At 41.0% G+C, this 24934-nt stretch overlaps 2 protein-coding genes across 3 annotated transcripts in view; one reads left to right on the top strand and one right to left on the bottom strand.

The window, feature by feature from the left end:
• cabp4 (calcium binding protein 4) overlaps window positions 1-14540 on the top strand; it is a 29273-nt gene extending 14733 nt beyond the window's left edge. The window contains exons 6-9 of the mRNA XM_005741089.1: window positions 2682-2825; window positions 9365-9474; window positions 11832-11979; window positions 14203-14540. Coding sequence (XP_005741146.1) covers window positions 2682-2825; window positions 9365-9474; window positions 11832-11979; window positions 14203-14231 — 431 coding nt within the window. The 3' untranslated portion in view covers window positions 14232-14540. The remainder of the gene's footprint in view (window positions 1-2681; window positions 2826-9364; window positions 9475-11831; window positions 11980-14202) is intronic.
• Window positions 14541-15956: 1416 nt separating this feature from the next.
• Window positions 15957-24934, bottom strand: part of lonrf1 (LON peptidase N-terminal domain and ring finger 1) — a 10947-nt gene continuing 1969 nt past the window's right edge. For both annotated transcript variants that reach the window (XM_013912917.1, XM_005741086.1), the window contains 11 exons: window positions 23696-23814; window positions 22714-22836; window positions 20480-20674; window positions 20142-20355; window positions 19946-20048; window positions 19705-19819; window positions 19481-19602; window positions 19221-19379; window positions 18812-18974; window positions 18549-18701; window positions 15957-16760 (listed from right to left, as the gene is read on the bottom strand). In XM_013912917.1, coding sequence (XP_013768371.1) covers window positions 16602-16760; window positions 18549-18701; window positions 18812-18974; window positions 19221-19379; window positions 19481-19602; window positions 19705-19819; window positions 19946-20048; window positions 20142-20355; window positions 20480-20674; window positions 22714-22836; window positions 23696-23814 — 1625 coding nt within the window. In that variant the 3' untranslated portion in view covers window positions 15957-16601. The remainder of the gene's footprint in view (window positions 16761-18548; window positions 18702-18811; window positions 18975-19220; window positions 19380-19480; window positions 19603-19704; window positions 19820-19945; window positions 20049-20141; window positions 20356-20479; window positions 20675-22713; window positions 22837-23695; window positions 23815-24934) is intronic.

The raw sequence follows: 24934 nt of genomic DNA, 5'->3' as shown, positions 1-24934 counted from the left end.
TGCAACGCAAGCACATGATGAAGTAAAAGATAAATTACTAGTCAATACACACACCACTCAATATTTAACTCTAGGCAAGATGGCAATACTTCTACGAGAGGCACCACCTTACTATACAAAATTCCGTGAATCTTCAAAGTGTTCACATCCCTCGGTGTCAAATATTCCCTTTCTAACTGTAGATAATTTATCGGAATTTCAGGAGTGGGACTACATCTCTACCCATGCCCCTTCCGGTTCTCTATCTATATGTGACACCCAAAAATCCCCCAAATATTTTTCTATTAAGGATTTAGACTTAACCTAGCCCACTATTATTCAACGCGTGCATATCTAAACGTCAAAAATTTCTGGCACAATGATGCCAGTTTCACTGTTTTTGATCTCTTTTCCCAACCATGGCTCAGGGGGTTGGGAAGTGTATCTGTAACCGGAAGGTTGCCGGTTCGATCCCCGGGCTCTCTGTCCTGGTCATTGTGTCCTTGGGCAAGACACTTCACCTACCGCCTACTGGTATTGGCCAGAGGGGCCGATGGCACGATATGGCAGCCTCGCTTCTGTCAGTCTGCCCCAGGGCAGCTGTGGCTACAACTTAGCTTTCCTCCACCAGTGTGTGAATGTGAGAGTGAATGAATAGTGGCATTGTAAAGCGCTTTGGGTGCCTTGAAAAGCGCTATATAAATCCAATCCATTATTCTTTTTTACAAAGTGCAGAAGCAAAATTTTGGCCCCTGGGATGTCAGGTTCTTTCTTCTCTATCCCGCCTTCCCAAAATGCAGCAGGAAGCTTTTCCCCCACTGGGATGCCAGTTTTCTTCTCAAATACTGGTCATTTGCAGACGCAGCAGTAAACATTCCTTACACCAGGATGCCAGTTTCTCGGTTACTGTTTCCTTCTTTGCAGACCTTTCTGGGACCAGGTGCTGTTTTCTCTGCCATCTGTCCATCATTCGCAAAATGCAGAAACAATGAACATTACTGGCACCGGGTTGCCAGTTTCTTGCTCCACTATCTCTCCTTTCCAAAAAACAGTGCAAATAGTGCTGAGGTAGCATTCTTTTTACAGCACCGGGATGCCATTTTTACTTCTACATTGTTTCCTCCTTTGCAAAATGGAGCTGCAAACCTCTTGGCACTGGGATGTCAGTTTGTTTCTACACTACCCCTTTTCTGCAAAGTTCAACACCTAACCTTCATAGCATGAGGGTGCCAGGGCAGCTTCCATTAACACGTGACCAGGTTTTACACCTCAAGCCCCTTCTTTACAACCAAATGATGTTCATTCCTCCCTGGACACAGCGATTTTTCCTCCCAATCTACTGGTTCCAAGCATTCCTACCAGTTGTATTTTTGCAACAGCGTTTGACCTTTGTAATGCACAGTCATTTTTGCTTCCGGGGGATGCCTTCTTTGGGGATCTGCCCAGCGTGGGAAGCACCACCAGTCCCCTCTGAGGCCTTCCCCAAACCGCAGCCTCAATTTACATTCAAGCCATCTGCCATTAAATACTAGACATGCTGTCAAACCTAAAATGAGAATGTTATCCCAGCTAGTAAAAAGATACAGTGTCCATGTTATGGTGCTGGGGCTGCTTCAGCTTCAGGCACCGAGTCGACCTCTAAAAAATGCACATTTTCGAGATTGAACTGGTGTTGAAGTGTATCACAATTTTGTCAGGTTTAGCAAAAGATTGTGGTTTGGGTTTAAATATTATTTTTCACAAGATTCATGCTGAAAAATGATGGTTTCTCTGTGCTATAAATCTGATGTCATGTGCTTCCTTTTTAAACATCCATATGTGACAACCTGGGAGTGAGAGATGTGTTTCAATATTGCTTAAATTCTGTGTCATCACGCTGACACCAAAGGGGAAGACTATTATTTAACATGTATTCCAAGTTTGGGCTACACCTCAGAATACATTTATTTATGTTCTAGAATTTTTTACTTCAGATGTGCTGCCCTTTGTTCAGTGATCCTGGTGGAAACAGGCAACAAATGATCAGTTCTTTGTACGAAAGTCATACACATTTAACCTACATTAAGAGCTAGTTTCCCAGACAGTGATCTAGTCAGCAGGCTCTACATTAAACAGTGCGAACCTAGACCTACCTGCATGTTGGAAAAATTAAGCCAGTGTACAAGTGCCTTAAACCTGCATTCTATCTGAAGGCCAGCAGATGCCGATAGCAAGTGGCAAAAAATCCTATAGAAGCCTACAGGAAAATGACTCTCTGTCCTGACCTCTGTAAACACTTTACAGAATAGTTTCAGTCAATAGACTCAGTCACTCATTCTGGGTCGTACTGTCTATTTTGGCTGGAGGATTCTGTGCTATGAAAGCACACACTCCACAGACTCTCTTTCCTTGATGGAAGATCTGTCTGTGGGATTGAGGAGATCCTCAAAATATCCTTTTCACCATTAGTTCATCAGTGTTACATTCCCACCATATTGCCAGAATCTCCTTGAAAGTGCAATAACTTTTGTACAAAATGCAACATTTGTCTCCAGAATCATAGACACGTACCTTTAAACACACACCTATCACACACTAAAGCTCAGACTTCTGCTTGTATCTACACACTGTGTGTGTGGGTGTGTGCATGCACGCTTGACTCTTGGGAAAACCCAACTTTACGGTTTGCTGCAGTCGATGGAATTTGTTTATGTGTCTGTCAGAGCTTCAGGAGGCCTTTAAGGAATTTGACTATGATGCGGATGGCTTCATCCATTACAAAGACATCGCAGACTGCATGAGGACCATGGGCTACATGCCTACAGAGATGGAGCTCATTGAGATCATCCAGCAAATCAAGATGAAATGTAAGTATTTATCTGGCAGTGTGCATCTATAAGGACCCATTTCTCCCTAAGAGGCTAAAGCACGCGTGTATAATTGATGGATCTTTCAGTAGAGTGCAGGTGTGAATGTGTGAGTCGTGTGTCTGCACAAACCCACGTGCTTGTGTTCTTTCCTGTGAGTCCTTGAGGACCTCATGTTTGCCTTTGGAGTTGGGGACATTCAAGACGTTTTAGCAAGCTGATTAATGGTCCTCATGCTGCAGGTGCTGGGGGTGCACGAGTGTTAGTCTACATGTAGAAGTGTGTGTTTACACTTAATCTTTCTCCCGCTGCCCTTAATGTTGTTTGCCTCTGCCTTCTTTTCTGAACGATCGAGAAGCAGATATGTGTGTGGTAAGTGTTGAAAGTTTAAGGTGAATCATCTTTGCAGCTAAAATTTTGCCATAGCCTGGAGTGAAGCGAACTGTATCACCTACCCGATGTCAAAACAACTTTGTTCAGAAAATCTAAAGGGTTCTATTAAGACTATACGCAAAATTCAGTGGACGGCCAGGATTTTTCACATAGATCATGCTACTATCTGCAATTATTAGGATTATCATAATATTTACTATTGTATGCTTTGAAGCCCAATATCAGCACACCTGCACATCATGAGAACTCTTATTTTCATGTTTGTGTATGGCATTATTTGAGCAGATTATATTTCTCCATAAATAAGAAGCATCATAATTATTCTCCTATAAATAGAACATCATATTTATATGCAATAACACAACATAATATGTATAACAATTCAATTAAATGCATTCACTTTGATGATGTGTGTTTTTCTTGAATTTTAATTGGCTCCCACTGAATGCATGTGAAAGGCAAGAAAAAAGATGCAGTGAGGAAGGAAACGTTAATCCTCTAAACCATGATCTGAGGTAACATTCATTTCTGATGACAGCAATATAGCTCGACCAGCTGAGTTAGTTTTTAGAGCTGTGGGGTGACTCCTGGTAGAGTATGCTTCATGTTTTATGCACTGTACAATAATGCCAAGCAGCAAACTGATAAAATGCACAAGAACCACTTACTCTGAACAATAACAACCCACATGAAAGTATCCGTCTTATCTTACCTTCACCTTTGCCTGCACAAGTGACCAAACAAACAGTTCAATCTTTACTAGGAAACGTGAAGTGCTAATGTCAGATCAGCTACAGATCATTAAAGGACACACATTTACCAGCAAATGTCATTTCGGTCCATTAAAATACCACCATGCTCCTTGCTCTTTCTTTCTTTTTCCCCTGTTGATGTTCACAACCGAAGCTCAGCCTTCCAGCAGCCAAAACAATGAGAAAAAAATGCATTACATATTTCCACAGAGACACAGTTTTCTTGCTCTTATTGTAAAAAACCCCCCATATTATGTAAGTGTTTTTGTTGCAAAATTGGATGACTCAATGTCATTACGGCAGAAAACTTTGATATTTCCTTTCATTATTTGTATGTAGCTGCTTTTCAAAATAGTCTTGCCTCTGGAATTATTTTAAAATACTAGTGTGACTCAGTGCAGAGCAACCAGAAAAATATGAATGAAAGAATGAATGAATGAATGAAAAGATGCACCATATGGACAAAAGTATTAGGCCACACCTCCTAATCTTTGAATTCAGGTGTTTCCAGTCCACGTAGTCTGTCTTTACAAACATTTGTGAAAGAATGGGTTTCTTTTACTGAGCAGTAAAGTAACCGGATGTCATCTCTGTAAGCAGGCATTTAGTGAATTTCCTAAATACCCCACAATCAACTGGAAGTGGAAGCTATTTCAAGACCATGTGGCAGTAGCAGACCATGTAAAGTTACACAGCCAGGTCCTTGGATAGTGTGTAAAAGTCAGCAACGCTCCTCTGTCATTAAGATCAGCACAAAGACTGTGTGCCATGAGCTTCATGACATGGTTTCCATGGCCTAGCAGCTCCTGTAGATGTAATATGTGGGTGGGCCATTACTTTTGTCCTAATAGATAATAAGAATAATACTGAACTGTGAGTCAGTAGCAACTTCACCACACCTGCTCCAATAAAGCTGGGTTTTTTTTTTCAGCTGTGATCTTTGGGGACCAGAGTGCAGCTGGCTTCCTCTCCTATACCAGATAGTAAATTAGGTTCAGCCGGTGTCCCCAGTGTAAATAATATCCTGATTAGATTCTTAGAATGACACCAACAAGGATATTGTTGTGGCAACGTTAACCTCGCTCTCATGAATATCTCCATCTAATGTGCACCCCTGCAAAAAGTGAACTAAAACTCATGCAGCAAATACAGCTAAACATGTAAAGGGGAAAAAAATGCCTCGCGCTTTAATCACTACTGTCACAAGGTGTAAAACTGCAGCCATGAAACGGGTGACTCACATGTGAAGCTTTGCACATCCGTATATAACAAGAACCAGAAAATAGATAAAGTGATGCCTCACACAGTGTAGAGAAACATTTTCCATCTGCAGCTAAAAGGAAAACCTTAAGAGAAATATTGAGCACACCAGGCCTTTAGAGGTTGCAGCTGTGTGTTATATTTCATGCCGTGTCTCATACTCTGTGTTGAGTGTGGCTTTGGTGTGATCACTAAGGTGCTGTCAGCTTTTAGATATTCTAAGCTCGTCCTCTGTAGTGTAATCCCTCTAGATTGATTGTGAAATTCATCCACTTTTTTTTTTTCGAGAACAACTATTACGCTATCAATTAAAAATAATCATAATCTCCTAAGGCTTTTGGTGGAGTTTCCTCAACCCTGTGATCTCACACTGACCCACTTAAGGCTCAGAAATTCTTCAAGGCTGTGTCAGGAATCCCCCAGACAGCTGCTTCACAAGGGTAAAGCCAGTCAGCCAAAAAATATACTTTACCTTGAGGCAAGCATGAAAATCCTTTACCAACCCGAAAATCAGAGAATTAATTGCTAAAAGTAGGTTTTATGTAAAAATCCAGCCCCTGCTATTGTGGTAGGCAGCAGTTTTATCCATTAGCCTCATGATTCAGCATCATTTAGAGCGTTTTCCATCCGGTCAGTTTGTTGTGATTCTCTCTCTCAGCAGACTCAGAGTACTGATTAAATTTTTGAACCACAAAATGACCATGTGGCTTTATTGAAAGAGCCTTTTCCGTCCAACAAGATCCAGATAATGGAAGAAGGCAAAGCCTACTGGTCCACACTATCAAATAAGCCTGTCTCTTGTCGAACTAATAACACGAGCTATCCCACTGTATCAGTCTGTTTTGATATTTACCATGGAGAGCAATCAAACTGGCTGAGGAAGTCAACAGAGTGAGCACACGAGGCTGAACGCACAGCAGCATCCATGCACTGAGGATGTTCGTAAAAATTTTCAGAACTTAAATTACGTTAGGCCAGCTATACACTTATGTAAATATTGTGGTCTCTGGGAAAAATACATTGGACAGCTACAGCTTTGTATCCAGGTCTCTTAAAACAGCCATGCTATCAAGTAAAAATGTCTGCGGTTTTGGATTGGTTGATAGCGTGGGTCTCATTTCTCTAAGCTCAACCAGTCTTGCTTCTTTTATCTAAGAAATACTGAAAAAGGTCAAATAAATACTATTGGCTAATAACTTTGAACTCTTGGTAAATTCTATTAGAAAATTTCCTCCTGTCTCTTTTAATGTGATTCAGTCTTTACCTGCATTGCCAAGTCCTTCTTTGTCTGTCTTCAACTGGTCCAATATGCAGGAGCAAAGCCCCAAACAAAAACTAGCCAGCACTGATCCCTTTCAGTTCAGTATTTTCAACCCAGAATCCTCGCATACAAGGTCTTGATTAATCAGGCCCCATCTTATCTTAAAGATCTCGTTATATCATATCACCCTAGTGAGCGCTTTGCTTGTGGTTCCTTGGATATTTAAAAGTAGAATGGGAGGCAGACCCCTCAGGCCCGTTTTCTGTGGAACCAGCTCCCAGTTTGGATATGGGAGACAGAAATGCTTCCTATGTTTAAGATTCGATTTAAAACTTTACTTTTTAATAAAGCATATAGTTAGGGGTGGATCAGGTGACCCTGAACCCTTGTTCTTGTGCCCTGTCTTCCTCCCCTCTTGGCTCTGTTGGAGGTTTCTTTCTGTTAAAAGGGAGTTTTTCCTTCCTACTGTTGTCAAAGCGCTTACTCATAGCGGGTTGTTGGTTATTGTTTGTCTCCAATATTGTCGGGTCTTTACTTAACAGTGCAACAGCTTGAGAAGACTGTTGTTGTGATGTGGCGCTTTATGAATAAAACTAAATTGAATTGCGTTCATTTTTAATTTTTATGACATGATTTTCTATATGAAGGGCTCCATGCGCAGGCTCTTGTGTACAAAGCAGACCTGTCCCTGATCGTCTGATCATCTGACTCAGTTCAACGTTCTTATTTTAAATCCAGAGGCGTCCACGCTTTTGAGGTTGCACCACCTAAACTGTAACACATGCTCCCTCAACCTGTCAGGTCAGTTAAATGTTTAATAAAATAAATCTTTTTCTTTTTCAGACTGAGACAACATATACATGCACAGAGGATATTGAGATAATAGGCAACAAATGTGGAGATGGCTGAAAATTAACCACAGACTAATGAGAAACGGGGAGCAAAACTGAACATAACGCACACGAGACACAGGCTACCAAAACAAAACAGGACGTGACAGAACATGGGCTGGACTCTGACACAGACACGTAAACAAATACAGAGAGAACAGCATCAGGGACAGGAGACAGGACTGGCACTGAGACCTGGACAAAGACGCGAGCTTTTTGCAGACAGAAGACAAAAACCCAGACCTCAGACAGATGGCAAAACTGAGACGAGACTGGAACAGACTGAACAAAAAAGGGAACAAACCAGGAAGCGTGACTAGATAGAGCAGGGGTGTCGAACTCCAGGCCTCGAGGGCCGGTGTCCTGCAGGTTTTAGATAACATCCTGGGTCAACACACCTGAATCAAATGATAAGTTCATTGACAGGCCTCTGGGGAACTTCATCACATGTTGAGGGCGTAATTTAGCCTTTAAATCAGCTGTGTTGGATCAAGGACACATCTAAAACCTGCAGGACACCGGCCCTCGAGGCCTGGAGTTCGACACCTGTGAGATAGACTATATAGTGCCAAATCACAACAACTGCCAACTTAAGGTAAGGGCACTACAATAATGCAGAGAAAAAAAAAAACCCAAATTAGATGAACCCCTATGAGCAGGAACTTGGTGATAGTCAGAAGACAGGACACAGAAGCATGCTACTGCTGGTATAGAAGATTAAAATGAGTTTGGCTGAAATGTATGTCTGTAATTGGCTTACAGTGCTAAAGCCAAGTTTCCAGTCTCTGTCTGTGTGGATTTTTTTTTTTTTAAACTGCCATACATGGAGAAGTATCCTGTAGGAGCTTTAGCTTTGTTTGAACAAGTTATTTCCCTTTCACTCAACATCAGACTCCAGTCCATAGACCAGCCATAAGTGAAAATTACAGCAAATGTCCACTTTTCACTAGAAAGTGGGGGTGAACCTAGCACCACGTGGTCATCTAATCAGAGCAGGTGATGAGGACTAATGCTGGTTTTAAATGGGACATGCTTTCCAAATGTGCACCATCTTTGGCAGGCTGGTCAGTCAGGTCAGCCTAAAACAGAGCTAAATGAAGACTGATTTTAAGTTAAAGCCACCGAGTCTCTAGCAGCGGGCCTTAAAGCCAAACACATTGCCCAAAAAAATCGACTAAGTATGATATCTAGAAAAAAGTCACCAAAATTCTCACAGGATGTTGATCAATAAATATATCATGTGCCCGTAACACCTACACTGTTAAAAAAATGAAATGTGCCAAATGGGAGAGGGTCTGGAGAACATTATAGTCCCTGTAAAGTTGTTCAGCATGACCAGTTTGGTGGTGGGTCAGTGATGGTCTGGTGACACATATGCATCGAGGGACGCACAGACCTCTACAGGCACCAGCACCCTGACTACCATTAGGTATCAGAATGACATCCTTAGACCAATTTTAGATTGGTGGAGTGGGTCCCATCGTTCCTCCTCCGACAATGCCTGACTTTGTGGCGAGAGTATGCAGGCTGTTCCTGGAGCATGAACGAGTTGATACCATTAACTGGTACCCATATTTGGCTAACCTAAATCCATTTGAATACCTCTGGGACTGCTTCAGTCTGTTTTAGTCCATCCAGCAATGAAATTTGGTCAAAATGGACTAGCTTGCCACGTCATGTTTCTACTTTGATTCTTGGGCTGTCTGGATGTGGGTTGATCATTTTCATTTCCAGCAAACGATGTGGCATCCTTTCATTCCTAACACATCACCCAGTCTGTGTCAGTATAGATATCCAGCATGATTTTCTTCCCCACTGATCTGATGTATTTTCAAAATGTTCCTTCCTCGTTCCCAGCTTTTTTGAACAGTGTATGTGCACCATAGCCTCACAAGGAAAGCGCACAAAGTAACTCTTGACAGTCTTTCTGTGCATATCTCCGAATGTGGGTGTCCACGTGAATGTGTGTGTGTCTTTCTACAGGGGGTGGTCATGTAGACTTTGATGATTTCTGTGAGCTAATGGGGCCGAGGATGGTGGCTGAGACAGCTCATATGGTCGGGCTGAAAGAGCTCCGCTGTGCCTTCAAACAGGTAAAAAGGTCTCCAGCCAGAAAGTGTAAAAAAATATTCCTTTAAGCAAGTAAATTAGACCCAGTACTGACAGTTTTTTGAAGTGTGCGACCTTTCTTTAAAGATTGCCAAGAACTGTGTGACTCTTACCTGTAATAGAGGCTGAGGGAAGAGGGCTTTCTATGTAAGAATACAGAAGAAAAGGGAGAAAGAAAAGTATTTCTATCGATGAGATTTTCAGGCAGTCTGGTTTGCACTGTCCAGAGACCCACAGCTTATACTCTAAATACACTTCTTCATGCCACCTGTAATTGTTCTCAGCGGAGTTGCCTTGAAATGCTGCGGTGCCTCGTTGACATGGGAAATATTTAGTGAGTCGTTTCCTTTGACACGAACACAGAAGCAGGTACAACAGCAGCTCAGGGCCCTCGTGTGACGTCGGTTGTGGCCGAGCAAAACAAACGCGATGATGTTGATGATGTTATTTGTAAGCACAGCTTTGCACACCTGGATTCATCCCATTACCACATTACAGAATGATAGGTTTTTAATGGGTACCACAAAACAGACAGCACTGATAATGTACTCTTAATGATTTCAACTGAGAACACATCAGAGTGTACATCAGGCCACCGAGATTCATTTATCTGTGTTGTAAATTTAGCTTCCTGGTTTTTTTTTCCCCTCACTCTTTTTTCTCTGTTACGAAAACCAAGAGAGAAATTGGATATGAGCTACATTCAAATGCCAAATAACATATAGTTTGCAGCCAAGCCCATAACATTTTGGACAACGATATAATTCTTGTAGTTTTGCCTCCCAAATCTCTTGAAATTAACAAAAGTATTGTATTAATTCTTTATGAGTTAAAGACATTTTTAGTGATAGTTCCCCCATTTTCAGAGGCTTAAAATTTATCGGTCATTTCATGTCATGACAAATTAAGCAGATTAAAGATCTGGAGTTGATTCCAAATGATTCAGTTATGCTGAAAAATACAAATGTTCTGCAGCACTATATACATATGGACAGTATTAACAGAAATAAATGTAAAATGTACAAATATACAATCTGGTGTAAAAAAACTAAATATGTAAATAAATAGTGTTACAACAGTTCGGGTTATTGCACAGTGGTGGTTTTTAGAGGGAAAAGGGAAAATGAAGGGGTGGGACTATGTTATCGGTGCGCGTATGAGTTAAGGTTGGTTATGGCCTTTGGGAAGAAACTGTTCTTGAGTCTGCGGAAACTGTTGTTGAGAAACTGTGAGAGAGATGAATGAATGTACTGGGCAGTTCAGTTACAACAAAGACCACAGAAAACAATCAAAGTGGATGATCACAGAATTATTTCAATTATTACAAAAAGCATTCATGACATTCAACCAAGTCAAAAATCCTCTGGAGAAGGTGGATGTGAATGTAAATACACAAAGGTAAAACCCACTGACTCAAGAAAAGAAGGCAAGACTGACATTAAATAACCATCGCTTCAATTTATTTTTGTGCTGTAGGACTTTTATGCATCAAACTGTCATTAAAATCCACAAAACTGCACTGTTAGGGTTAAAAACTGGTTTAAAGTTTGAAGTCTGCACTTTGGACACAGGAGACTCAGGGAGGCTGCAAAGTCATCTTAAACTGGTGATTTGGATGGGCCGGTGGGTCTGTTGTCTCCAGAGGGATGATTTCTAAACGGTTATTGTTATGATTTTGTTAAACTCCCGTGGTTAAACCTCAGACGGATTTTGATGTTTGAATTCAAATCCACTGTCGGTGTATGCAGGGAAAACTGCAAAAATACATATCGTTATCCACTCGTGGGCCCTGGTGTATGTTATGAATGAGTCCTCTGTTTCGCCTTTGACTCATTACCATTGCTGCCAGAAACCAGAAATTCCAGCTCTGGTGTTTGAATCAATTTGTGGAGAATAGGACATTAGCTCTCACCTTTTCTGAATACAGAGCTTCAAAACTCAGGCTGAACAAATGAGAAATCATTTCAGCTCATTCTAACTTAGAGTCTCTTCAAAAGCCTTTCTCAACTACTAACTTTTCATGAGTCAGCGCTGAACCATCTGCACATTCAAGCTGTTTTCAAACTCCCAGGGAGCTCACGCAGCCAATCTGCATCCACATACTCGATGCAAAACTCAATTTCGACTTTTATTGTTTCTCTTCTGCTTATTATTCCTTGTATTGTTGTTCTGTATCCAGTGCTTGATTTCATCATTATCTAACAAATTTGTAATTTAATTTTTTCTTTTTGTTCTTTGCGTGGCTTTCAGTTCTCGTCACCTATGGTCTAATTATTCGTCTTTCTTCGCTCACTGCATGTTTGTGCTCCGACCCTCTTGCTCTTAACCCTACCCGCTGCAGTTTGACTGTGATGGCGATGGAAAGATCACACTTGATGAGTTGAGGGAGGGCATGAAAACCCTCCTCGGGGAGAAGCTGAAGAAAGGCGAGCTGGAGGAGATCCTCAGTGACATTGACCTCAACAAAGATGGCAACATTGACTTTGATGGTGAGCGGTTGGGGACTTGTGTGGGAGAGGACAGACTTCAGGCAAAAATATGAAAGGGAATCATTATTTTAAAAGAGATAAAGTGAGTGTAGGGGATGGGTGCGCAGTATCATTATTAGCCAGGGGTACTTGTATGACTTCCGTAGTCAGTGGATTTTCAGGCAGGCTAATCACTTTGTCAACTTATATCAGCTGATACTCCTCTACGTATCTTGCTGGAAAATCTTATGCATTTACATTATTTACATTACCTTATTCTGCTCATAATTGCTGCTTCTGCTGCAACCTCCTTTGCAACCCACCTTCATGTCAGTTTTTAAGCTGTGCCAAATTCGGCTTCCCATCAGGGTCTCATCTACACAGTTTTCACAATAAAGTAACATCTACTCCTTAAGGCTCCCAAAAACCTGCTCGAATTGGTGCATCAGCATGTAAAACATCCTTTCCCCGTTGCCACTAGGTTGGCTATTTCTAAACATTTCCTCCATAGTGTAGTCATTTACATGTTTGCTTGGTGAATGAAAGGTCAGCTGTTTAATTCCAGTTGGAGACACAAATCCCCCGTTGCGGTTGTGTCAGGAAGGGCTTCTGTATGAAACTCTGCCAAACATGTCAAGCAGCCAAATTATTTAAGCCATATTCAACAATGTGCGTGTTAATTACAGCAAATTAGAGTGCCATGGCAAAGTTGATTGAAATTCACCATGGCAGCACAGAGTCACTGTTTAAGAAAAATTGGAAAACTTTGCAATTTAGCGTGGCCAAGGACTCAAAAATATGAGGTTAATCCAATTAAATCCCTGGAAGGAGTTTGTTGAAGTATAGCGTGTATAACTGTAATGTAATTCTGGGTTCGGGTCATAGCGTATAGCTACAAGTTACTGAATACCCCAAGAACATTTTGTAAAGGGATGTTACACATGTGTCCCAGATTTTATCCATGAAGTTCAAACTATGTGACTATGTGAGAGGAAGAACTTCATTTAAATTTTATAGATGGTGCCATGAAGCCATTTTTGCACCACCCAAGACTTATGAAATATGTAAAGTTTTCACCAGACCTGATGTAATGATGTAATTGATATATGGAGGGAATGCTGTCAAACCTGTGGTAAGGAAGGACATGGTGAACCTAGTTGGAATGGGTCAAATTTGAAAGGGACAGAAGAAGAAAAAAATTGTGAGAAATGGGGTCCAAAAGGTTGAGACAGGACAGGAGGGCTGGTTAAGTCAAGGTGAGCTGGCTGGAGCGATCCAATGTAATCAGAGCTGCATTAAGCCGATCAATACACATGCCTGGACACCTGTCACATGCCACATGCAAAGAGTAGACACTGCTGGGCAGCTCAAGGACTCAGCAGAATTCACATTATGCTGCACTCAGATAAACAATTAACTAACACACACATATAAACACGTCCACGTGTGAGCACGTGCAGCACTATCAATACGACGTTTGTGTGAGTGAAATTAGTATGCGGCACACCACAGGCTTAAAGCAAGCTGTGATCCTGTTCGCCTCGTCTCAGGACTCCAATCAATTATGATTGGGGACATATGAACAGGTGTGTCACTCCGTGGATCAATAAGCAGGTGCTCCTCATTATCATCAATTAGCCCCAAGGGCAGCATATTGAGTGTATCTATCCAGTCCTGACACATGTGCAGTATTACTACCAGGCACATGGCCCACAGAGATCTACGGCGCCCATGAGGACAGTGAAAATGATCGTGTTTAGGCTCAAACTGGAGATCTGATTGACTACAACAGAGCTGCTGTTACTAGTAAAAAAACAGTGTTACTAGGTTAATTTGGAATTATGCTTTCCTACCCAGTGATCAATAGTTTCACGCCAATAATAATTGTTTGAAAGCACTTCGGAGGGACAATGGAAACATGGAAGATGTGATCGATCTGCAATCTGCAGCTGGGTTTCATTAACAGGAAACGTCAATAGCTGTCTTCATTGACAAGCTAATCCAGATGAATCAATAAGGTCAGCTAAAGAAGTAGTCATAACTCTAAAGTGGGTTTAAAGCAGTTAAAATTCAAAGTACCAAAGCGTACTATCCTGTAAACACTTCAGTGTTTCATAAACCTGGCGAGCACATAAACGTTTTGTGATTACAGTGTCATACGGGCTGAGAACGGCGTGACTTTTTGTGATATTAGTGTCATTAGTCCTTATCAGTGGATCTGCTGCTGTCTGTCTCCCCCTGCAGAGTTTGTTATGATGCTTTCTGCACGATGACCTCTGATGGAAGAACACGGAGCATTCAGCACCCGGATTCATCAGCTGCGTGCCATTATTTCTGTCTACTTACTCCTATTGTCCTTTTTCTTTTTTTGTGGAATATTGAATTTCACATGGCTGGCTGTGAAAGTGTAATCCACTTAGAGATCTCTTTATATTTTCATAATAAAAGTTTGAGGTTGAATAAGTGCAGTGGGCAGAGGGTGAGTTATGAAACCCTTATTGTATTTGTTAATGCTGCACTGTTGCCCTCTGGTGGCAGAGAAAGAGCTGGTATGATTTCTCATTAAACTGTTTTTTACTGTATTTCCTATGGAACTGATACATGAATGGATCATAGCAGGTGTAGCTGTGATGGAAACAGGCAATGCTGCATATCATCTTGTACAATTTAGCAATATTTGCTAAATTAGTTACACAAATCTAAATAAATATTCCTGTAAGAGCAGCTTTTATTTAACAATTTGCATTTTTAGTTATGATGTCAATGTTGCAGAAAAATAATGCTCAGCTGTTCTGTGTGGGAACCCCCCCCCCCCCCAAACAAAAACACCACCACAGTTGAAAAAAAAAGTGCATTTATTATTGAAAATTGATAACTTAAAACATCTGAGCAAAAAAAAGCGAGGTCTGTCCAAAAAGCCTTTGTACAAACGGTTTACATACAACTCTACTCGTCCACCCCCTTGGCTTTTCATAGATATTGTGAACGCCCGGTAGCTCAAATTAATTCTGAAAAAAAAAAAAAAAAGATATACAATTAAAAATAGTATTCATGCTGTGACCAAAAATAGGGAATGGTAACCAATGCCAAAACCACAATGCAAAATGGTGTAAGGCATACGCAGTCCTCTGACTGAAGCACTGCAGGTACCATCCTTCCTCTTCCACGCAGACAGAGAGCAGCTTTTAATAAAGAATAATGCTAACCCAATAGCTGTAGGCATGCTGATTTTACTGGTTTCAATTTGCCATAATATTGCAAGACCCCCTTAGGATTTCAAACACAACTTATGGACACAATGTACACATATTACTTTACTCATAAATTAATTCAGTTTTAACTTAACTCAATGGGAAGCTGGATTGTTTTTTGTTTTAAAGAAGACACTAAAAGCACTTCAAGAACCGAACCACTGGATCCTGCAGACGCACGCTCTAGAGGAATCTTGTGGTCCATGACAAGTATGTGGAAGAAGGAGATTAGGAATTCAAGTTCACTGTGAGCCAACCAGAAAAGAGAAGCCAGGGCCAAACCTGAGGCTGCCAAAGGAAGAAAACATTAGGAACAAAAAAAAAAAAAACTTTTCAAGGTCACGTGCTCCTCTTAAACTCAGGTTAGGAGCAACAAAATGCACGAGAAGCTGGAAGAAACATGTATTCTTTCAACAGGTCCTTTGCCGCTCCCTAGAGGCAGAAATGGAAGTGTAATGTAAGAAAAGTGTAATACTTGTATCTGTGTTTGGTACACGTGCACCAGCTTTTAGTTGCACTTGGTCCGTGCATACATCACTTCACAGTTATTCCTTTAAGTAATCTTGTTTTTACTTTTTTTGGACTTTCAGCATTTAGGATTTTGTTTCACAGAGTCACACCGCCTTTCCTCCAGATAAAAATTTTACAGCTCAGAAACAAATCCAGAGGGAAAAAAAGCCTTTCACTGGTCTCATCAGTGTGGAAGCATTTTTGTTGTTGTTTGGGGTTTTTTTTTTTTTTGGGGTTTGCAATCTACGAGTCAAAATTGGGGGTCATTATCTCAAAATCTATTTAATAATCACAAGTTTTAGTCCGTAATTCAAATTTATGAGATACCAGCTCTGCCTGGTATTTTTTTTTCTTTTGTTTTTCCAGTGGCATAATTAAGCTTCCATACATCAAAGACAAAACAAACAAACAAAAAACACTTTTCCCCTCAGTTCACTTGCATTAATCACAAAAAAAGTGATTATGGGATATCCTACTCTGTCACTCAAGAGCAACAACAAGGAAATATTAACCACGTGCTGCAGTAACTTCTCTTGTTCTTGTTTTTCTGCAATTATTCAGGAAATATTTCTGGAAATTGACAATAAAGCAGATGAGAATAGTTTCTGTCTTATTTTTTTTTTCTAGATCATTTTTCATAATCACAAACATCAAATGCTTCACTCAAAGTATCCCTGAGGTGGTTTGGCCGTATATGTTAGAGTGAATGACAGCTTTGCACTGATCGAGCCACATACTAGTGGTGGTGATGGTGGTGATGGGGGGGGTCTCTTAGCTGTAACTGATGGGGTGAACTTGCAGTAGGAACGAAAGCAGGTGTTGCTGAAGGGTTCTTCTTTATGTCACTTTAAAGTCCAAAAGCTGTTTGTTTGTAGGGAAGCTCTAGTTGTTGGGGATGCTCTGCAGATATGTGAGGATGTGCTGGATCTTAACCAAACGTTCTTTGAGGGTGGTCATGGACAGGACAGACAGCTGGTATCGAGGGTCGATAGGCAGAACAGCCAGCAGCCACCAGCAGCAGGCTGGACCATTCGGAGTCGCCTGGAAGAAAGGAGGAAGAGTGTAAGCAGCTTTCAAGAAAGCACAAACCTTTGCCGTGAGACAAACTGAGCCCAACTCAGTTGAGGGTCCTGGTACTATGTTTAACATCAATGAACAAGGCAAATGTGATACTCTCGTCTGGAGCATGTTGAGAAAATCTCTGAAAACTAGTACTGATAAACAGACAAAACCCAAATTATTACACTCTGAATCTCAAGGATCTGAGCAGATCTGGATGTTGTAGTTTAAATTATAGAAATATTCAGTATTTTTTTTTAATTATTCTGGCTTTGAGAAAAAGCCTTTCCCTTTCTTCCAACCCCAACAGTGCATGCATATTAAATTAAATCCTAATCTTTCATAGAAAGTCTCATAACCCAAATGCAGACTATGAGTATTTTGGACTTTTAATGTATTAAGTCAATTATGAGCATGCCAAACCCCCCCAGTAATCAATAACTCCAAAATCTCCTGATCATCTGCCACTTTTATTTATCTATTCGTTTTTTGTTGCTGCAGACATCTCAGAAGTCTAATTAGAAGTGTAATTAAATCCATTCACCCATGAAACTGATTCAAATCAATCTGCTCATAGAGATTTTTAAACTCTGTACCAAGTCAGTGTTTAACTTATTTCTAACTTGGTGCTACATTTATTACTAAACTTCATAGTTTTTCCTTATGTGCAGCTAAATGCAGTACTTAACGTATGACTGTGCCAGAGTCAGGAAGCCTGAGCCAGTTAAAACATTTGCACTTGACACAGTATTAGAAGTGAATGGTCTTTACTATTGTGTGTGCTACAGTTAACTTCAAAGCAAATAATCAGTTTATTTCTCTATAATAATGGAATAAAAGGTCAGTGTCGTGTCTTTGCTAGCATGTGGTAAAGTCTTTTCATGACACTGTTCTGATGCAACAGGGCAGCCAGGATTAGCTATGAAGCACCCTTTAAGCTCTTTAGCCTATATTGTCAATAGACTCCACCCAGTGGGTGTCCAAAGAAGTGAGCTGTAATCCCCTTTAACGCTGCAGGCTGCAAGTAAAAGCTACATCTGAGCGCACACAGCACCTACGTTAAGGTATTAAGATCCCTGACGCAAGCGAGTACGTGGCAATGCGGGTCTCCCAAAAAGGCAAGTGTGTCGAGTTTCAAATGGTCCAGTTTCATATAATAATTTAAAGTCCAAGTGATGCAAGATTTACTGGCCGTGCGCTGTTTCCAAGAAGACGACTGCTGTTGGCAAATTCAGGAGATACAAGTTCTGATAATAATAAATCAACTCTGCTGCCAACTCCCTGCCGTGCAGTATTTTTACAAACTGTTCTGCTGTACAAACAATATAAAGTGACTCACACCATTAATACTTTTTCCCCATATTAACTCCCACTGCAGGGAGGCACACCTCAGCAGAAGTTTAATTATGCAGAAGGTTTCGTTTTCCAGCTCACTTATTCTAAATTGACCATGAATTACAAGTCATCCTCTTGTTCATCAAATGCAGTTTTAATTTATAACACACACATGTGCTTGTGTAATCATTGCTGCACTTCAAGACATCAGTGAAGAGCAATATTTTCTGTGTAATATAACAGTAAACACAAAGGACCCACAGAAAGCTTTGCAGTTAAATGCAAACAGCTTACATCCATGTCAATAAGCTCAAGCATTCGATTACCATTTGTTGGTTTATGTGAGATATTTGTAAGTGTGTCAGATACTATTTAATCTGCACAGAGATATTCAGATCTTCACAGATGGAAGTTTGGATATGCTGTGAGACGTACCTGGATGTCAGCTTCTCGTTCTGGCATTGGTCCAAAGTGCTGCAGGATTTGGTTGTGGAAGTGGATCTTGAGGTTCTGGAACCAAACTCGGGCCTGCTCATACACTGCGTCATGCAGCTCTTGTAGTCTTGCTAGTTCTTCACTGTCTTCCACCTGGCAAGCAAAGAATCGTTTGGCCTGGTTAAACTTAAGATACTTGATTTTTCTCCAAGAACAAAAAACAGGATTCCTTCCACCTAAATGACATTCGCTGTGGTTCTTACTCTGCTATCCTCCAAGTGCTCAATATCTGCAGTACTGTAACCGTCTTTCAGTCCTCGGGACAGGACCCGGAAGGGTTTTCCGCCAATAGTGTCCACTACCGAACGCCCATCGGGGAGGAAATGGACACTCCTGATGATCAGCATGCAGCCGTAGTCTGCAAACCTGCAGGAAGGCATATGACTGTTTATTTAGAAAATGTAGCTGAGGTAAATTGTTCTAATGACCCCTGAAGGGCCTTAGGTAATTAATTACATGCAATAACATGTCTACTGACATCTACCAGTCATGAGCAGAAAAATCAATGAAGACTTTGAACAAGTGCTTTCATAACTATCTTCATGTTGCATAAAGACTTTTGTTTAGTGACTTATGCAAACCACAACACAGTGCCTGTGCTTGCATACTTACCCTTTTTCGGGGTCACTGATGCACATCCCAAACTGCCGGGTGCCTGTGTCCATGCAGCGGCGAATCATGAGGCGGTAACGTGGCTCAAACACATGTAGGGGACAAGGCACAGTAGGGTACGCCATGGTACACACAAAGATAGGCACATTCTTTGTCAGGCTGGGGAGAAGGAATTAAAGGGAAACGAGTTTAGGACTTTTCTATGATGTGCATAAAACACTTACTGATAAACATGATGCATGAATGAAAAGGCTGCTCACTCAGAAAGCTCTCTGGTCTCCTCCTGGTGAGTTTTAGTCCTCTCTGCATACTCCCGGCTCAAGTACTGTTTGATCAGCATGTCCAGGAGTATGGTCTCCTTAAATTTCCTAGATGCCAGATACTGAAGCGAGCGGGAGAATGGGTTAATAAAAACAGGAAGCACAGAGCACCTTAAAAAATTAGCAGAACACCAGCACAATTTTGGTAAATTTGTGTCTCTCACCTCTTTGAGACTCTCTTTACAGAGCGGGCACTGGGGCATGTGATCCAAGCAGCGTTCCAGGCAGTTTTTACAGAAGGTGTGGCCACATGGCGTGGTTACAGGCTCATAAAACAATCTGCATTGGTCACAAAAATCCAACAATCAGCTTGTTGTTCTAGATGTAAGCAGCCAGGCTGTTGAGTCATATCCATGAGCGCTGGTGTAAGCCAGCAGTAAATGTGGCGCACAAGGCAGTGCTTACCTCATGCATAGAGAACACTCCAGGTCATTGGAGTCCAGCAGATCCTTGGGAATAATTCTCATTTTAGGTTTAGTGGGGGGGGTTTTGGAGCCTTTTGCCACACCTTAAGACAAGAAGAGGTATTTTAATAAAATTTAATTGAATTCAATTTGGGTTAGAAATTAAAAACAAAACAGCAGAAAGCTGTTCAATGCACCTTGCTTTTTATGCTTGCTACTTCCGCTGTCCACTACACAGGGCTCTATGTCTGACACTGACAACTTCCTCTTCAGGAGGCTTCCTTTGTCCTGGTCCCCCAGTTGAGGAGCAGAGCAAACTCTCTTTAGACCCTCCTCACTACAATTAGAGCTATGCGATCGTAGCGAATGAGCTCGGCTCAAACCAGGTCGCTCCACACTTTCCCAGCGTTTCTACACAATGACACAGGACAGAGGTTAAGAAGATGATGGTGGTTCTTTCACTGGTGTGGCTACAACTGCCATTATTAACAAATTCATTATTAAACTCTGCGATTGAGCTCCATTGTGTTAGTACCTCCTGGTTTTCCAGATGGTGCGCAGAGGCAGCACGGACTTGGTGGAGGTGTTGCCTTTGAACTGGTCTCTGTGGTTGGGCTTGGGTATCTGCCACAAGGGTTTTACTGCGTAAGTGAGTCAGTGTGTTCTGTGTTGTTTCCCTCAGGCCAACCTTCACATTCTCATCACCGGGGGAGAGCAGATCACACAAGATCTGTGAAAGAAATCAGCGTGTTATTGGAATGTCACCTAAAATCATCAATGCCATCCTGGGAAGCTTAAAAAAACCTGAAGAAGAAACACTTCTGGGTACTAGAGGACTCAGATAGTGTTAGAGCCGGTGTCCCATATTTGTAAGATTTGCTCATTCAAATTCAAATGAATCATCAAACACTGGCTTTAAACTACATATCGTGCCACACAGGTTGAAGGAATACAGTTAGGTCCATACATTTTTGGATACCGACACACGTAACACGGGCCTAAAGAGCAGACTCTAAGCTTTATTTCAAAGGGTTCAACAAAATACTGTCGTCACCACCAAAGAATTACAGCCACTTTTATACACTGTGAATTTTCTTCTCAGGTTCAAGTAATACTCTTTTTTTCACACAGTAATAATATAACAGTTTAATTTTCAGGCCTCAAACATACAGTGTGCAGCGAGGGAAGCATAGACTTATTTGTCCTCTCTGCACAACGGGCTTACTGAGAAAAGAATAAACTACACACTACCATTTGTTCCTTCATTGAAGTGATTTATGTTATGTTCAAAATAAATAATTAATTCCCAGATGTCAGTAAAACAACACTCACAGTTTTAGATTAATCCCAGACTATAAAAACAAAACATATCAATGAACATCTAAAATTTAAAAGTAGTAGTAGCTTATTGTCTACTACTGACAGAGCCTGAATTATAGATCATTTCACACATGCTTCACTCACTCGTTTTCCTCTACATCGTTTTCTCCAACACTGCATATTTAAAAAAATATTTCATCAGAATATTTCCACAGGAAACTACGTGCAGCAAATAAGGCTTGTGATAAAGCTGGTGAAAGTGATGACCCTGCCAGAAATGTGTATGTATCACAACTTCTGTTCTTCATTTTTACCCTTTTACTCTTATTTTAACAGATGTGTAACCATATGCTGAGCGTCATTTCAGTGTTGCGTGAGCTTAGTCATGAAAACGAGGACAGTGGGTGTCATTTTCATATTCATTAATTAGTTGATTGGTACATTTTGGTACTGAGGAGGCTGGTACAACTCGTACAACCTTGGTTTATTGGCTCATGCTGCCGAGCTTCCACGCTGTAGCAGAAAGATGCCTTAGTTAAGATGCCAACACACCCAGTAACCCAAAATGACCTGTGACCAGGAGATATCAATTTTTGAAACGCGATTACAGAAAACGCTTGTGTCGGCAGCTGAACACAGACCAGGTTAGGCACATAATGGCGAACTGTCACGCTATGCAGAGAACGAATGTAGTCCTGCATACATTAGTCAGCTGCATGTCACTTATGTAACTACAATACTGTGCTCTGTCTGATCTTTAAGTGGTACTAACGTCATTAGAGGCACAGTCATAAGATCTGACCCACTAACAACTTTTGCAATTCTAAGACAGATGATCCCAGGGAGATCGAAGGAATCAGCAACGTTCATGGTCATGGAAGTACAAACCAAAAGCAATGTCATTTGTGTGCATCCAATGTCCCTCATACAGTCCACAATCATCACCTTGAGTAAAGCACCAACAGTAAATGCTTCATATTTCCATATTTCCAATAGCTTTAATGTCCCATGGCCTATATAATTAATTTCTTACTTTCTCTTTTCAATTTCAATATATCAGCATCAATGACCAGAATAATAAAACTGTAAAGGACATTTGACAATATAAATCCTATTAAAAACACAGCAACGCAACAGCTCCTTCCTTTCAGGATGCTTATAAAACCTAATGTCTCTAACATGCTCCCAGTTAAATGAGTAATTCAGTAGTTAAGATTAAGATGTCATTACAAAAGGCGATTACATTAGGGTTGTAATATAATAGCAGATGCTAAATAAACAGACAAATGGCTCTAAAGTAAATAATAAATGAATAAGGAGAAGGAGAGCTTTGTGTTCCCAGCTTAGACACTCGTGCCCTGGACCTAAACTACTTAAAATAGTTAAAACGGTATGAATTCCACTTCATCCCTGGCAGCAGACTCACAGCAGACACCGTAATCCTCTCACCTTTTCCACTTGTCTTTTAGCACAGGGAAAGTCCTCATCAACAGCCAGGCAGTGGAGGAAGACTTGGAGAGACTCGTCCACTTGGCCCATCTCATGCAGCACCAAAGCTTTCCTAAATAAAGCCTGAAAGAAGACGTTCAAATGTGACTCTCAGATAAGCTTCAAAGACACAAGCTAAAGGTGTAGGTTTTTTATTTATGTATATGTATATATATACACACACACACAATGCTTTCAATGCCTGTCAATATGACTATGCATGACATAGATAAAATCACAAAACATGTCGTAGGCATTCGACACAGACGTTTGGTGTCGTGCTTGTGATGTAATAGTCATTAATGTCTGTGACCTTAATCGCTGCATTCTCAGTTGCCATCGAGAAAACCTTGACTGGTCATGACACTCTTTTGTAACATATTTACCCAAAGAGAAGCTCCTTTATGTAACAGTAAAAATAGCAGCCCGCTGTTAAAAGTACGGCCTATAAGCAAACAGTGAGATCGGCAAAAAGTATAATTCACTGGTCACTAACCCAACATAAACCTTGAAAGGTGTTCTATATCAATGTGGATGAATGAATAAACCTTGCTGCTGTAAACTGGTCTGCAATTTACAGGTCATTAGCATATAACGACACTAATGACACAGGTAATGAGGCCGCTCTCTCTCCATCTGTGGGGCTGTGACGGCAGCAGTCTTAAAATACACCTTTTCTAAGTAAAGGCTGGCTGACCGATATATCACAACAGGTGAATGCACACTAGACTCGACTATGCAAAAGGTAGTTGTGTGAGTTCGTCCACTATCCTTAGGGAGTTCTATGCTAACTTACCCAACACCAGTCATTCAACCACATAAATCCCTCAGACTTTTACAAATTTTACAAAGTCATTCTGTTTCTTTATTATTTATTAGTCATGCTTCATTTCTATTTTTAAAGCAGACTACCATATTCCTGCAGTATCACTGAGTGACCTACTTCAGCAGAACAGCTGGATCGGGGACAAACGTTAGTGTCCTCCAAAGCCTGGCGGTACTGTTTCAGACCCATGTACGCCTCCGCTCGAGACAGTCGCGCCACCACCGTCATGTCTGGATCTGCAGAGGACAGGATGAAAAGGAGAGGGGAAAGAAAAACTTTTAATGGCCGGAGGAAATTGCTTAAACCTCAACACTTGCACAAATACAAACCATTCAGTTGCTGCATGATTTGACATGTATGTGACATGCAACAGTGTAAAAGGAAAACAAGCTGCAGGAGCCTGCAAGACCAGAGAGATTGGTTGACTTTATGGTTCTGTCCACTGTGGTAGTTTAAATTAAAAAGAAAAAGCACTACAAAACATGACATATGCTTTAAACACAATGACAGGCTTTTTTGAAAGGCAGACTGCTTTGTTGTTGGTATAACAGCTGCCATTAAGGAGGGCCTAAAACAGCTCTAAATATTTCCACCTGTGACAAAGACTAAACATTAAGATGAAGATATATTCCACTGGCTATGTAATCAGCCTGCCTCAGCCTTTTAAAGCAATCTGTCTGCGTGGCAGATGAAGTTTGTTATTTAACTACTGTGTCATCATAAAACCACATTGCATACTGTCAGTGCTAATAATGTATTACGTTTCCCTGAGAGAGATTATCTCATTTCTATGGAGCATTTGAGATACTAATTGGAAGGGTGAGGGTAGTTTGTCTTGTCATCGTTACATCAGCGAAGCACCCACTCTGTGTCTGGAATTTTCTATCCTCCCCTCAGGTTGGATGCAAAACTGTGGGTCTGCACTGTCGTAAGCAGGTGCTACGACTGCAATAGCGCCTCAGCGGCATCGGTGTAAAGTCCTCTACCCACTGTTGAGTGACAGAAGGGTAATGCTGCTATTATCTTTATGTAACCTTTAATGTGTACAAATCACTGCTTTTGGGACGACCTGAGAGACAATCCAGGAAGAGGGCAGGCTGTAATTTCATATTTTGTCATTTGTCATCCGGCACACAGCCCTTCCTTTTAAAATAATCGAAGCAGCAAACGAGAAACAAAAAAAGGAACACACAAATATATGATGTTAATTTGAAAGCAGGTAACTCCAAGCATCTAATGTAGGGGAGGAAGTGCATTTGGTTTGTATTGATTATTTCTTAATTTATCCTCAGCAAGCTCCATGTTACATCCAGAAAAAACAAACCATTTACCATTTTAGGGGGAAAAGGGGGGGGG

Source organism: Pundamilia nyererei, unplaced genomic scaffold, assembly GCF_000239375.1.
Source record: "Pundamilia nyererei isolate P.nyererei 1_Seehausen unplaced genomic scaffold, PunNye1.0 scaffold00107, whole genome shotgun sequence".
NCBI classification, from domain to species: Eukaryota; Metazoa; Chordata; class Actinopteri; order Cichliformes; family Cichlidae; genus Pundamilia; species Pundamilia nyererei.
The sequence above is the reverse complement of the archived record's forward strand: the minus strand, read 5'-3'. Positions and strand labels throughout refer to the sequence as shown.